Source organism: Sinohyriopsis cumingii, chromosome 11, assembly GCF_028554795.1.
Source record: "Sinohyriopsis cumingii isolate HCF-2022 chromosome 11, ASM2855479v2, whole genome shotgun sequence".
In the NCBI taxonomy this organism is placed as follows: Eukaryota; Metazoa; Mollusca; class Bivalvia; order Unionida; family Unionidae; genus Sinohyriopsis; species Sinohyriopsis cumingii.
This window is the reverse complement of record NC_142971.1, coordinates 68,769,049-68,785,062: the sequence shown is the minus strand read 5'-3', so window position 1 is coordinate 68,785,062 and position 16,014 is coordinate 68,769,049. Positions and strand designations below refer to the sequence as shown.

The window sequence follows — 16,014 nt, the reverse complement described above, 5'->3', positions numbered from 1 at the left end:
TGTGATAAGTTTGGATAGATAGTTCTGCCCTAACACATTTTTCAAGTTAAACTTGCCACACAAAAAAAATAGTCTTGAATTTTATATTTCCTTGGTCCTTTGAATGTAGGATGAAAATGGTGTGGAGAGGACTTATGGAGACTGTCAGATTAGAAAGAAATATTCCCATGTGGACCTGGTTGTGATGGTGGATGGGGCAGATAATGATAGGGGAGCTGTCACTGCAGGGGGACGTGGATACTACCTTAAGGTAATCCTGTGGATTTATTTGTTATCTTAGATATGAACTATTTTGTTTGTTAAAGAAAAAGGCATGTTTCGTGTTCTTAAATTTGTGGTTATACTTCGAACAAAAATTTTCTCACCATGGTGTGATTAGTCTCATTGATTTGCATTTTGATATTCTGTTGTTAAAGTGTGAAATATTTGTTTTTAATATCTCAAATGAGGAATAGACACAATCTTATCTTTGGAGAAGTTCTGCAATATGATGGATTTTATCAAATGTTTGGGGTGCTATCTGGTTATATTGAAATGTCAAATCTGTTATCTTAAATAGAATAATGTTTTAAAATTGCAATCATGATACATATGAAAACGAATTTAAAGTGATTGATTCCTGCACTTAACGTATTTGTTTTGTAAAACTTGTATGATCAGATTGTGAATACCCTTTCTACCCTGCCCGTTTCTTAATGCATTTAAATCATTCTCAAGAATTTGACATGGCGAATGTTGACCGAGTCAGTCTGCAAAATGTTGTGTCCATGTTGATAAGTATGGTGCCCATTTGTATCTACCTGCAAAACAGTCTATACTTGATCTATTTTTATTGTTCACAGGGTCCCTTGGTGTTCCTTGAACAGGCCCTGATCAATGTAGCCTTAATGATGTTACATGACCGAGGTTACTCTCCCTTGTACACACCATTCTTTATGCGAAAAGAAGTCATGCAGGAAGTGGCACAGTTGTCACAGTTTGATGAGGAACTCTATAAGGTAAATACATTTTTTCTCTGATCTTTTGAATCCACTGCAAATAATTACCGAAGGACAACATGGTTTGTACATCCTTGTAAAATCCTTGAATGTGAGAGCTTACCTTGAAAATTCCTTGAATTTTTTTCCCCCACTCTTCTTGAATTTGTCAAGGGGAATAAAAATTTTTTAAATGAATAAAATGTGTCACTTTTAAGTTTCAGAAATTTCATTATTTATAATTTTTCAGATATAATGAATAAATAAATAGGATCAGATTCTCTTGATCAAATGACACTGGTAGTTACCAGAAGATGTGTTTTTTACTCTTGAGTGCTGATTTGTTTTATTGTATTTTCACTTTTACTTTTGTACAAATAATGTTTTTGCATTGATAAGCACATTAACATATTGAGGAAGTTCAATTTTGGTAAGACAAAATACTTCTTGCGAACATTTCGAAGCCCTTAAAAACTTCTTTACAAATCCCTGAAAGACTACTTTCTTGGGCTGTATGGACCTTGGACAAGACAGGTGTAACATCATACATTCATAAAGTTTGAATGTTTTAGTAGATGTTTTATATCTCTCTGATGCAGAATGTGGATTTAGTGATTCATGATTATGATATTGGAACTATTACAGTGAAATTTATATCTGAGAGCAGTTTCATTTTACTATTGGTGAATTAGGGATGAACCAACAGGAATGCAGGTAAGGCACTTATTCATCTTTAAATTAATCACTTATGTTAATTGTTCTTTAGAGGTGGTGGGAATTTAAAAAAAAAACATGTTGGCAATCCATCTTTCCAGTGATATATTCAATAGAATGAACATAGTTTCTCTTTTTACCATGAAATGATTGGTACACAAACATTTTTTTACAGTTAATAATAAAGTTTATTTTTTGGATTTAACAAGTAATTTTTAGTCTTCCTAAGCAAATTGTAAGAAAAGTTTGATAATTTCTTGATTTTGATTGGTTCTACACACATTTGTGTTTTTTTCTGCATAAATACTTGATAATGATTTCCATGCTTACAGATGAAATTTCAGCAACAACTCACCTATACTGGGCTTTCTTCACAGACTTTTTGTGGGATTCTTCTATAGTGTTAAATAAATCAAACAAAATGATTGATGTAGACTTCATTGGTATTTAGCGAATCTTACATGAGTGCTCATTTCAAGCAAATTTATGAAACAAGTCCAATTATTTCGTACACCAGGTGACCAAGTGGTCAAAGGTACCCACCTTTACATTTTACTGACATCTCACCTGGGTGTGGGGTTCTTCCCAGGGTTTTTACCATATAGCCTGTTGTGCTGAAAAATGTCATTAAACCCATATTAAACCCCCCCCCCCCATTCCAAAATTGTTTATCATTGCACATGTATCTACACAGTATCAAGTAGCCATAATTTCCACTCATTGATCCCCTTAATAAGCGTATCTCATTTTATCCATAAATACTTAATCCAATGAACAACATGACTGTAAAAGGTTGGAATTGTTGTAATCATTGATGCAACTGCTGTTGCCAATCGATGGGTAAAACCATGAATTTGAAGACCCATGAAAATGTCAGAAAATCACAAAAATTGCAACCTGTGAAAATAAATGATACTACAGTATATATAAAAAATGAGAAATGGGTATATTAAAATAAAAAAGAAAATTGTTAGATAAAAATGATGTGGGGGTGTGCATGTGTGTGTATATGCATGCATGAAAATAACACATGGAATGTACCTAAAGATTCAATCACCGGATGCCTACAGATCATTCATATTAGGAGTAAACTGTTAAGGAAATGCATCAAAAATGAGTATGTAGCCATATCCCACTTTGTTTGTCCCCCAGGTAATTTCTAAGGGGAGTGAGAAGCAGGAGGAGGGGGGGTTGGATGAGAAGTATCTGATAGCCACCTCCGAACAACCCATTGCTGCATATCACCGTGATGAGTGGATTCCCACCGACAAGTTGCCAATCCGATACAGTGGCTACTCCAGCTGCTTCCGACAGGAAGTGGGATCACATGGTCGTGACACAAGGGGAATTTTTAGGGTCCATCAGTTTGAAAAGGTAAAGTAGACATGGAGATTTTTGTTTAGACTCAGTGTTTTTGAATATTTTACACTGTCAAAAATTAACTGATTCATAATTGATGATTTCCAAAAAGCCACAAGTGTCCCATTATTTGGACAACTGTCATTGCTTCCCATCTGACCTAATTATGTCGAGAGTAATGTCTGCATGTCAAGATAACAATACCAAGATTTAGAAAAAATTTAAACTTGTCGACCCCTCTTATAAGACTCCTTTCAAGAGAGGTCACTTCTTTCTAGCAAGCCTCTATATTTTGCAACTAACTAATATATATTTACCGTTTTGTCTCATTGGTGTGTGTGTGTGTGATTAGGATTTTTAACGTGGCTTTAACAATGTTTCAGTCATATCGCAGTGATGTCTGCAGTGTGGCAGTTTATAGTGATGTCTAGCATTGAACATCATGCTGCAGACATGTAGCATGATGTCCCACCCAGTCACATTATTCTGACACCAGGCCAACCAGTCCTATTACTAACCTTTTAGTGCTGAGTGCCATGTGTGGCAGCTGTTACTACCATTTTTGTAAGTCTTTGGTATGACTCGGCCAGGGATCGAACCCATGACCTCACGCTTTCGAGACAGAAGCTCTAACCACTCGGCCACCCAAGCGGTCCTCTCTCTCATTCGAGGTCACCTTATAATACCATATTTTCATTGGAGAAGGGGTTGTGTCACTTCATCTAAATTGCTCTGAAGCTTGCTTTGATTAAGTCCCTAACTCCGTTTTTTTTTTTAGAGTCACTGTTTGAAGTTCCTCAGTTTTTAGATCTTGGACTTCAAGTTTTGAAATTTTGCTTATCATTTGTGTAGAATCTGAAATTTACTTTTGGAGGTGGGGTAAATAGGCCTTGAACTTTTAAGTTTCAAAATTTCACAGATCTATGATGCCATGTTTTTGTGACAATTGTACTTGAGTTTCAGTTCTATCCAAACATGTGCCTACTATTCATTTTTTATTTCACACATAGAAGAAATTTAAACGTCTAAGAATACATTTTTATACTAAGATTTCTGTTCCATTCTTATTTGTTAAAACTTTATTAATAAAGATTTCTTACTATACCTTTCATTCTTCTATGATTTTATGTTTGTACCCTGTGTCTGAACAAAACAGTTTGAATGTATATTTTTTCAACAGGTTGAACAATTTTGTTTAACTTCACCCTTTGAGAACAAATCCTGGGAGATGTATGATGAAATGGTAAAAAATGCAGAAGACTTTGCACAGCTTCTTGGTATTCCCTACAGAATTGTAAACATTGTGTCAGGTGAGATTTACATGCCTTATGCAGCATTACCGTTGTCTGTCTTGTGTTTTGGCACAAAAAAATAGTATTGTGGTGAAGAATCCATGTTCCAGGAAAAGATTTCTAGCTTTGTAGAACATGATTTTTGAGTGGCAGAGGAAGACTATGAGAAAATGATAGTAATGTGTTAGTTTTCATTTAACATACTGGTCAAACCCTATTATACGTTGCCACCTGTGATCCACTGATCAGTACTAATGCTAGCAAAGATGAGGGGTATCATAGGCAGGGTTCCCATGCTATCTGGATAAAGTTGGGAGAAATGATAATTTTTTCCTGACTGTGAAAAGTCCTTGAATTTTGAAAATATTGATGAAAGTCTGGGGAAAAACCCAGGAATTTCTGCCACCACTTGACACCCAAAACAATTAACATTATTGAGTCGTAACTGAACTGATCCTGCGTTAAATTTATCGAGTTCTGACCAGAATGGATAGTTTGGGTGCTGGCCATAAACAAATTTGTTAAGTCAGTCCAAATGCTCAGTGCATTAGATTTGGCAAGTAGATTTTTTCCACCGATAGCTCGAATATCCATAATTTTCCTTACATGAAAGTATGAAAACCAGTCTAACATCACAAGAGGTCAACATGATGGCGTCAAAGGGTAGCCGCTTACCAGATAGCTGTAGTTAAATTGAGTCATACCTGCATGAAATCGATACGAAAATTATTTATTTTCTCAGAAGTTGAGAGTATTAAAATCTTTGTCATTAATCTGCTGAAATAAAACTATGGTGTTCATGAAATTTGACCTAGTACTCGGATTTGCATTGCTGGTCATATGAGTACACAAATCTCATAACCCAAATTTTCAAATGTTGTAGAAAAAAACATTACATACATGCCAACCCCTGACAAGGAAAAAGTGTAATCCAGGTGGACAAAAAGAGGAATCCAAGCAGAAAAAGAGTAATCCACATATAACATGCTAAAAATTTAATGAACAATGATTTATTTGCCTCTTTCATCTTTTAACATCCTTTACTGCTTAAAGTTTTCATATGTAGCACTTTTAGCTTTAGAAAGCAACGGAATATCATGTTGCATTTTAAAACACTTTGTACCAGCTGGTACCATGAATGTTTTGCACATCTGTAGAGTACTAAGTACTGGGTTACTGAGCCTCGATCTGAATTCAGTTTTATTTTTGTTAACAATACTGAACAATCTCTCACTGTCAGCAGTAGAATGGTAAAGAACCAATATTCCTTTCATAACCTGACAAAGAAGAGGAAATTTATATCTTCCAATGAGTGTGTCTTTTAGCTGGAAAATAAGGTGCTGTTGCACATCAACTGTATCTGCATTAAGTATATTGTCAGGTAGAATCCCAGCTTGATAAGTAATTCTCCTTCCAGACGATCCAAGGTAGACAAGGGTGGCAATAGAAAGGGATATCTCTTGACAAAGAATCTAACACTTTGAAGCTTTTTGACTGTCTCTCATTTACATCAGCAATTGAAGCATTTAAAAGCAATAAATCTTCAAATGGGAGTTTCTGGAGCATGTAATCACAGGCTGTAGCATAATAATCTCTAACATAATCATAGAACACCTTCACAGCAAGAGTAGAATTGTGTTCTATGAATTCTCTTGCTTCTGCACCAATAGCAAGATCTTCATTATCTTTCTATTAACACATTAACACCTGGAGCTTTTTGTCATTTTTGCCAGAAAATCAAGTAGGAAACACATTTTGAAAGCTATTTCTGAATAGACTTGAAAACACCAAATCCCCGGTCATCTTTCAATAACATACTGCCTAGTGGTGTTAGAAACATAGATTTTTGTTGGCTATTTGATTCATGCATAAGCAGAGGGGGTTTTTTTTTTTTTTGCTAAACGGAGTCATTATATTTGTATGGAGACCACTTTTTATTCCAAATGCCCATCTTATCCTACTTTTTGCAAAGGCTGATCTGTCTGTTTGCATTTCATACTGGACACAAAATTGGATTCCGGCCACGGGTGAATTTTGGGTTAAAAATAAGTCGGGTTCAAAAAATGAGGTTTTTCTATCTGTATTTTGTAGTGCAACTAGATATTCCAGATTATTTGGTATCATTGTAGAGCTACATCTTTCTACCTTTCTATAATACCACCCACTTTAGTGTATCATGCATGACCATGACGCTACAGAGCTCAGCAGTAGGCTACTACCTCCTGCCCTGTAAAGTTGTCGCTAGGGGTTAATGTATTAAGAACTCAGTAAATAACACCTCTGCATTTTTAACATTCATGTCCACACTTGAGTTCTGCTGTAAATAAGAAGTTATCTTATTATTAGAGTTTGTAAGATGAGCTAATTTGATGTGTTTCTTTGTTTTCAAGTGTTTCTTCACATCAGATTTACGACCATGCCCAATACTAAAATCCTTTCCACACAGACTGCAATGAGCATGATGCTGCCCTAGAATGGAACACTGTATTATGCTATTCATGTATTCATCTTTGAATCTTTGGAGGATTCGGTTTTTTGTCTTTTTCTGATCCATCTGTGAAAATCTTGGAAAAACTATATATGCTCTAACACAAACATCGACTAGAATCCATCTGAAGACTTTTAGCGCCAAATAATAGAATTCTTTCCACACGGCCTGCAATAGACGTTACATGATACTGGCCTCACGTCTTTGTCTTTGGAGGATTCTGTAATTTTTTGTTTCATTTATTTTATGCCTTTTTCTAATCCATCTGTGAAATTATTTAAAAGGAGATATTTTTGCTCTCATACACACATCGACTAAAATAAATTATACTTTTTAGCGCCAAATAACTAAAGACTGGTTCTGTACTAAATATGAATTAGAACAAAAAATCTGCAAGTAAAGATTAAAAATTAGAAAACCAGTCTGTTCTCTCCTCACTCAGACCATACAGCGGCTATTAATAGAATACGAGGCTGAAAGTTTGAAAGTAGAACCAGCATATTTCTTGGTAATAGGATAGTTGATATAAATAGAACATAACACTGTTAGGAAAGTGCACGCAGGGCCACAGACAAGCACACTCTTAAATTGTAGTCTTTTCTAAAATACGGTCTGTGGGACTAATGGGATCTTAATAAAAATGAGAAAACAAATAATTGATTTTTTTGGAAGGTGGATATACCGAAAAAGCATAATTCATATACGTTTACGCGTAAGGCATAATTTAGTGGGGGAAAGGGCATAATGATTACATCAAAAGCATAATGGTTGGCATGTATGACATTACAATGGAGTTTGTTGTTGATATCACATGACTGTTGGACTTCCAATGTAGTTGTTTGAGATTTGTAAAGTCATGTGACTAGTAATGCAAATGGCAACTACAGGGTCAGGTTTCATCTTGCTTTAGTTTCATCTGGTCTGTCAGCAGATTAAAGATGTAATGATTATAATACTTGTCATTTCTGAGAAAATAAATCATTTTCCTATCGATTTAATGTAGGTATAAGTCATTATAACATCATTTAAATTGTGTTGGCCTGCTGGTAAGTGACTACTATATGCCACTACCTCATGGTGGCAGCAAATTCTAAATTAGCTATATGCAATTGCTCTGACCTCACAGCCAAACCTAAATGTCCAAATGTGAAAAATGGGATGGAATATTCAGAGGAAACCAGATTAGAAAACAGACTGCTATTCATTGTAAGCCAAACTTTTGTCCCAAATGTCAAGTCTCTGAGCTGAATTTTGGTGCAAAGCTATTCACAGTGGCATGTAGCTTGAAACTTTGGTTTCAGATCTTAAATAGAACACAGAAGAAATGGGAAATTGTCGTCCCTTGTATTATGTATTCAAAAACTATAGTAGCCCCGGTATAAATACAGGTTTGGGGACTGGTTTGTTGCATTACAAGAAAAGTTGATTTTACAGAAAATTCAGTCCTTGTTTATGCATCAATACAGTATATAATTTTGAAGGTCTTTTGTCAAAATCTAAATCAACCCTTTTGTAAATGTTTTTTTTATATGAATAATTTTTAATCAAAATGTCTTAAGGAGTTTAGGTTGTTTGAAAAATCCTGTTTGGGATTTTATTGGCACAGACAAATTCAGGGTTAAACTTTGTTACACGATAAGATTATAATACTTGGCTTTTATTGTTACTTTTTATACTGTGATAGTAAATGTTTAATTCGTATAACACACACACACACACACACACATATATATATATATATATATATTGCTATAGAATTCTTTAGACTTAAAGGTTTGAAAGGAAACAAAACTAATTTATGTTTATTATGTTGTTTCCAAAATAGCAACATAAAGCATGGCAGCAAAGTACAAAGTATAGTTAGAAATTTTATTCTGCACATTGACTTCCATGCCAAATTTAGGAATGAAGTCAAACTTGTTTTGTTTGATACATTTTTTGGTTTTGTACATGATCATCAGTTTTGACTTAGATGTTTTGGAGAGTCTTGAATGAGAAACAGCTTTAGATTTAGAAAATGCATATTTTATAGTCTAAAATGTATTTTAATTCCATTCAGTAATAGTCATATGTGAACCTTGAAAAAATTAATTTCATCCTGGAAAAACCCTGGAAATTTATTTTTAGAAAAGCATGGGAACCATGCATACAATTCACAGGATTACTAGAAGCTTGTCAGACATTGAGGCCTAATGTCCATCACCTAGCCAACTGTCATTATACAACATGTATAAATTCAGATCATAACAAGTTCAATACTTTTTAACCATTTCTCGTGAATTTTAAGTCTTCACTAAAAATTAGAACTAATTTTGCATATGGTACCAGCATAAAATAATGTCATTTTAAATCATATGCTGCGCTAATTTGTAAGTGTGGTTATCTCATCTAAGATGATAGGTCAGTTTACTGTGAAGAAGCAGAAAAAAAAGGACTTGCCACTTCTATTCAACTCAACTTGTATGACAAACTGCCATCTTTTTCCAGAATATAGCCAAAAAGAAACTGCATCAGCCCTTTGTGTTGACAATATTTTTGACATTTGTTGGAAAAAATTTCATCATAGGGTGGAAGTTAGGGGGGAATGTTAATTGACTGTAAAAGAATGATTACTTTTGAAAAGACCAACAAATAATTTTGTCTACAGTCATTGAAATGCAAAAATTAAAACCATTGTTAGTGCAAACATATAGAAGGTACTACAAGAAATGCCAAGAGTAATTTTTAGAAATTTCTTTTCCCCCATTTTTCCTCTGATGTCAGATGTGATCAGAACAAAAGTATAGAACAGCAGCACTCCTTTGGAGACATAAAATGGTTCTGATAGGATTTTGGATTATAATAAAAATTCAGAGAAAATAAATATTCAGGTTTAAATTAGAAAATATTTATCACACATAGGTACAGGTGAATATCCTCAAAGCATATGGAGTCGTAATTTTAGGACAAATACTCTGATTTAGAATGCACAAATAGTTGTAATAGTGGAGTTCTGATAAAGATGTCTTCTGTAAGGACCATGACCAAAGGATTTTGCACTTATCCATATTATGATTACACTTTTATGACTTGTTGAAGCAGATAAATGCACAAGAAATGATTGTGTAAATAAAGTTGAACTTCACATAATTTGAAATGCTAAACTGACAGATTTTTAATGAAGCTCTTTGTAGTTGATAACAGACAGGAGAATACTGGATTCAGGAACAGAGTCATTTTATGTAAAGTAATTCAGTGAATGCTGTTTGAGTCATAACATTGTTGCTGTATTTAAACTAGAGTTTTGGCTGAAATCCTACAGAAACCATTAACAGAAATAAGAGTTAAGATGATGGAGTTTGGGCTATTCCAAGCTAGCAATCCTGTGCACACATTTATGGTTTAGATAAACTATTAATTTGGATGAATAAGGTTCTGCATTGTGAGCAATTGCTTTATAGAAATGTTACATTACAGATGACTAGAACTTGCATTATCAATAAAGTTAAACTGATTTGAAGCCTTTTGTCTCGCATGGACAGGAGCCCTGAACAATGCAGCAGCTAAGAAACTGGATCTAGAGGCATGGTTCCCAGGATCTGGAGCATTCCGGGAGTTGGTGTCATGCTCAAACTGCTTGGACTACCAGGCACGCAGGCTCAAGGTCCGCTATGGAGAGACCAAGAAAATGAACCAGCAGGTCGATTTTGTTCACATGTTAAATGCCACCATGTGTGCCACTACAAGAACAATATGTGCTATACTAGAAAATTACCAGACAGAAGATGGGGTGATAGTGCCAGAACCACTAAGGCCATACATGCCTGATGGTAAGAGAATTTACATGCATTGAATTGCACTTTGTCTTTTCTCCTTTGAATACATTCTATGTTCACATTGTTAGAACAAAAAGAAAACTTACTAGCTTTTTTATTCCAGCCCTGTCAGAAAAATCTAAATTTTCTATTTTCTGACTGTTTACCAGATAGACAAAGGGAGATAACTCACCAATTACTTCCCTTTTAACTGCCTTTTGTTTTCCCATGTTTATCAGAACAATGTAGCACTGCATCATCTCTCATTATCCATCACAAGTCAGCTTGACTTTGCCCATCATTCTAGTAAGTTCGTATAGTATTAATTAATAAGGTTTTGCTAAATATTGATAATTATCTTTGTATTTTAGTCCATTGTGTACATTTTTTTGAGTTTATGAATTTTGATTTCTGACTTTGTAGTACAACACATCATTCTTGCTACTCATTGTTGGTTGTCATTTTTTTTAAAACTATCTAATTTTATTTTTTGCTTTCATATTATTGAGTGAATACATGGGTTGTCATTTTCCATTGACTTTGTCATTCTTTTCATTTCAGTTACAAAATGATAACCAAATGCTCTAAGTGAAATAAGTGACGACATACTTGGTTGTATAAATCAGCATTATTTCTAGGTTGTGGGAATGTAGGGTTTCCATATTTTTTATAACCTTGGTGCAAACTAAACCACTAGTTGTCAAAAAAAAATTATAGTTCAAATTTGGTACCTTTCCCTTGATCTAATTTGATTTGTATATTGCTGGTTTTTGCATTAGGTTCTTGCAGAGAGATGTTTTCAAGGACAACCAACTCTTATCAGAAATGTTATATATATTATGTAGGGTTTATAGGTAGGAATTTGAGGGGTTCCAATAATTCAGCAATCTGATTTGATAAGGGGCCATCCATTTAGTACATACGCAAAAATCTGGCAAAGCTTGACCCCTCCCCCCTCCCTGTACACATGCATACTTTTTTCACACACACCCCACCTGCATACATACAATTGATGCACACACATACACACACACACCATAGTCTATAGAACGGCCTATATTTAATCCACGCAGAAACCATAAAGGATTAATAATATTAACTTGTTCAGTAAAATAGATAGTCCACCAACATTCAGTGTCTGGCTGCGTCAAAGAAATAAGCTGCATAACTTTTAAAAGTTTGTATAGTGTTTGCTAAAATTCAGACGCCGACTGAACCCAGTTGAACAGGTTACGTATTAGGTATTATACAAATTATTATAGAGGTTTCACCCCCACCCCACTCCTATTTCCTATGCATACATACATTATCAGTTGACCCCACCCCATATGCAAGTGTACATATTTGGGTTACCCCCTCTCTCTCCCCCTCCATGCATACATACTAAATGGATGGCCCCTAAGGCTGACAAAATTCATTTACATCATACACATGGTTCAACCTGCTGTCTGCAAATGGTGAAGAATGATTAGTAAATTTTTCATTTTTTCACAAGACATTACAAGGAATAGTTTCTAGAAAGTTCACAAATTCCAGTGAGGATGGCACTTGTGGGAGTTATTCTTTACCAAATTAGGTATCGCGGTCTGAGTCGGGGAAAAAACTTGTGATTCTAAAGTATCTGAGACTGCATCACCATTGAAAAAGGTGAAATTGATATAACCACATGTTTCAAGCAAAGTCAACTGAGAATGGCCACTCCTATAAAAAAACAATAAAGGAATGATATGAGTTGAGTATAACAAGAACTATGGATTCATGATAGGATATGCAAATTATTAGTACTGTTAAAGAAGAGTAAGTAAAAGTTTTGATAAGGTCAAATTTATAAGAAACTTAATGACATAGTGAATTGACTATTGACAAATTTTGTTGACCCTAACTCATGAAACTACTTGGTTCACTTATTTGCAGGTTTGGCCATCCTTAAAAGTTTTAGTGGCAGAAGTTGGACCTCTCTTACCTCATGTAGGTACTCCAGGTCTCACTTCTGTCAGCGCATTGTTTTCCCACACCCTCTTTGTTAGTCTTGCCATGATGGTGTTTGCCTTTCCAAGCCTTCTGTCCAGCTCCATATCAAGTCAGAGAGTGTTGCTGATGGTTGACCCCAGGTAGGTAAAGTTGTTGACTGCTTCCAGGGTGACACCATCGATTTTGATGGAAGGGGCAATGGTGGTATCTTGCACGCTGACATTTGTCTTTTCCAGGCTGCATGCAGGCATCAGCGAAACGGTCTCCCAGTCTCTGGAGGGCTTCCTCAGCGTGGGTCACAAGAGCTGCGTCATGTGCAAAAAGCATCTTCCTGATGAGCACAGCTCTCACTTTGGTCTTTGAGTGCAGTCGTGCCAGGTTGAACAGCCACCTGTCATACCTGGTGTGTAGATATATGCTATCAGTGGACAAGTCGAAGACATAGGACAGGAGCAGGGAGAAGAAGATCCCGAAAAGGGTTGGCACCAGCACGCAGCCCTGCTTCACGCTGCTGTTGATTGGGAAGGAGGTTGAGGAGGAGCCATCATGCAGGACTGTTCCCGTCATATCTGCATGAAAAGAGATTATCATGCTGCTGAGTTTTTTTTGGGGGGGGGGCAACCGATCTTACTGAAAAGTTCAAACAGGCCCTTCCTGCTGACCAAGTCAAAGGCCTTGGTGAGGTCGATGAACATCATGTAGAGTGCTTGACCTTGCTCTCTCCTCTTTTCTTTGAGTTGTCGTAGGGAGAAGATCATGTCTGTTGTCGACCTGCCTGCTCTGAAGCCACACTGGGACTCCAGGTATACACGGTCCACTAGCAACTGCAGCCTGTTGAGTATGATGTGGGCGTACATTTTACCAATGATGCTCAGGAGCGAGATCCTTCTGTAATTATTACAGTCACTGTGGTCGCCCTTGTTTTTGTAAAGGGTCACAATTGTGGCTTTGCGCATGTCTTGGGGGACTGCTCCTTCCTCCCAGCAGAAGCAAAGTAGCTCATGCAGTGGTTGAAGCAATGTTGGTTTCCCACGTTTGATAGCTTTGGGTGGGATGCTGTCACTACCTGGTGCTTTGTCGTTTGGGAGGGAGTCGATTGCTTTGCTGAGCTCCTCTAAGGTTGGCACTTTGTCAAGCTCCTCCATGGTGGGCAGATTCTTTATGCTGTTGAGGGCTGCATCGGTGACTGACATTTCTCTGGAGTATAGCTCTGAGTAGTGCTCTGGCCATCTGTTGCCCATGGTCTGTGATCTTCTCTCCCATCAGAGATTTCATGGGAGCGACCCCTTTCACTGTAGGGCCTAGAGCCTTCTTGATGCCACTGTACATACCTTGGATGTTTCCGGCACTGCGCTTGATCCCTTTACACAGTTGTTGCCAAGCAAGTGTCCATTCATTAGGGTATTTTTTGTAAGCTATGAAGGCTTTTTGTTTCTCCTTGATGAGTGGTGCCATCCTTGATAGGTGTGCATTGAACCAGTCCTGGCTGGGTCGTTCCGTCTTGCCAAACATGGACGTGGCTGTACTGTAGATGGCACCCTTCATGGCATTCCACTTGGCTGTAGCATCGTGCTCTGGCAGGTCCTGGAGAGCCTTGTCCAGGGCAGACACATACTCCTCCACCTTGGAGGGGACCGACATCTGTGCAGAGTTTATGCAAGGGCGTCCTTTTGGTTTTGAGCGGTGTAGTGTGTGTGGCTGTAGTTGCACCCTGTGCTCACAAGGGCATGGTCGGAGTTGCAGTCTGCACTGTGGTAGGTTCTGGTGGAGATTACACTGTTAAGGGCAGAGCGCCTGGTGATGACCAGTCAAGTTGGTGCCAGCGATGAGACCTGGGGTGTTTCCATGGCACTTTGTGTTGTGGCTTACACTTGAAGAAGGTGTTTGAGACGCACAGGCCATTGCAGATGCATAGCTCCAGCAGTCTCTGACCATTTTCGTTGGTCTTTCCAGCGCCATTGTATCCGAGGCAGGTAGGCCATGACTCTGGTCCACACCTACTCTGGCATTAAAGTCGCTGAGATGGAATAGTGGTTTGTGTTTGGGGCATCCTTTGATCTGTTCATCCAGCTGTCCATAGAACTGATCCTTTGTCTTCTGAAGACGTGAGGGTGGGGACGTAGACACTGATGATGTTGACAGGACCTGCAGCAGTGGTGAGGTGGATGGACAAGAGACGCTCAGTGCCCCCTGTGGGAGGTTCAACCGATGCCAGGAGATTGTTTTTGATGGCGAAGCCCACTCCGTGCTGGCGGGGCTTCTCAGGTTCTTGACCCTTCCAGAAGAAGGTGTAGTTTTCCTTCCTGAGAGAAAGGTGAGCCTGGTTTCCTGGAGGGTAGCTATGCTGAAATTTAGTCTGGTGAGTTCTCTATTGATGATGGCTGTCTTTCTGGTGTTGTCCACTTCCCTGAGGTCGTTGGAGATGCCTGTGCACATGGTGCGCACATTCCAGCTTGCGAATCGAAGAGCTTGAGTCTTTATTTGTTTTGTCTGGTGTGGAATTTCCATCTGCTTGTCATGCTGAGCAACACACTGAGCTCCAGACACCCACTGGAGCAGGCAGACGATGGCGGGTCAACACCTTTTTGACCAGGGGCTGCCTGGCTTGAGGCGGGCAGTAGTTGGCCAGTGGGACACGATGATCCCTCCCACCGTCAAAGCTGACCCGTGGCGCCCCTTCCCTACGCCAATCGGGTGGGACTTATAACCCATAAACTGTCAGCTTCCGTGTTGTTTCCTCACTCAGTAGTGAGACTGGAGTGACCTCTCCTGGGTGCAAGCCTGGGCGTGGAGTATGGAGATCCTGGGCTGCCCAGATTATCAGGATCCTCCTCTCGTCCTTGCTGGTGGTGTCCAAAGGAATGCTGAGCATGACATTTGGCACCAGTTTGGATGCAGGAGCTGCCAGAAGAAAGTCGTAGTCAACACCCAGCCGCCTTGGGGGCTTTACTCCGGATTTTCTGTTCTGGGTTTACTCCCATAGCCTTTCCTTCTCCCGAAGATATCCACAATGCAGTGGGAGCCATCATCCAATGGATGGGACTTGGTGGGTTTTGAATCAGAGTTTCCTTCTCCTAGACAAACTGCATGACAAGGCTAACAAGCCCAGTCTGCCCACCCAGTTATGCTGCTGGGTACTCGGTTGCAGGACACAGCAGGCTCTGTGGAAACGAAGCCTCGCGTGAAGGTGCTGCTGTGGACACAGTAGTGTAGGAGAGGCCATATGCAAGTAACCTCTTGCCCAGCAGTGTGATACGTTGTCCTGTGGTGATCACTACACCTGGAAAGGAGCTGCTATAAGAGACACTTCACTTTCCTTTGGCAAGCGGGACGTCAGGCCCAGGCCTCACCCACCCCACCCCACCCATAGATGAGATGCACCTTATATAATCATCTGTGTTATGTATTTAATCTATTTA

General features: G+C 38.2%; 1 protein-coding gene across 1 annotated transcript in view; it reads left to right on the top strand.

The window, feature by feature from the left end:
• Positions 1-16,014, top strand: part of LOC149788634 (serine--tRNA ligase, cytoplasmic-like) — a 45,061-nt gene that overhangs the window by 25,473 nt on the left and 3,574 nt on the right. Inside the window, exons 5-9 of the mRNA XM_089974722.1 lie at positions 110-250; positions 843-998; positions 2,844-3,065; positions 4,231-4,360; positions 10,352-10,639. Of these exons, the coding sequence (XP_089830848.1) occupies positions 110-250; positions 843-998; positions 2,844-3,065; positions 4,231-4,360; positions 10,352-10,639 (937 nt within the window). The remainder of the gene's footprint in view (positions 1-109; positions 251-842; positions 999-2,843; positions 3,066-4,230; positions 4,361-10,351; positions 10,640-16,014) is intronic.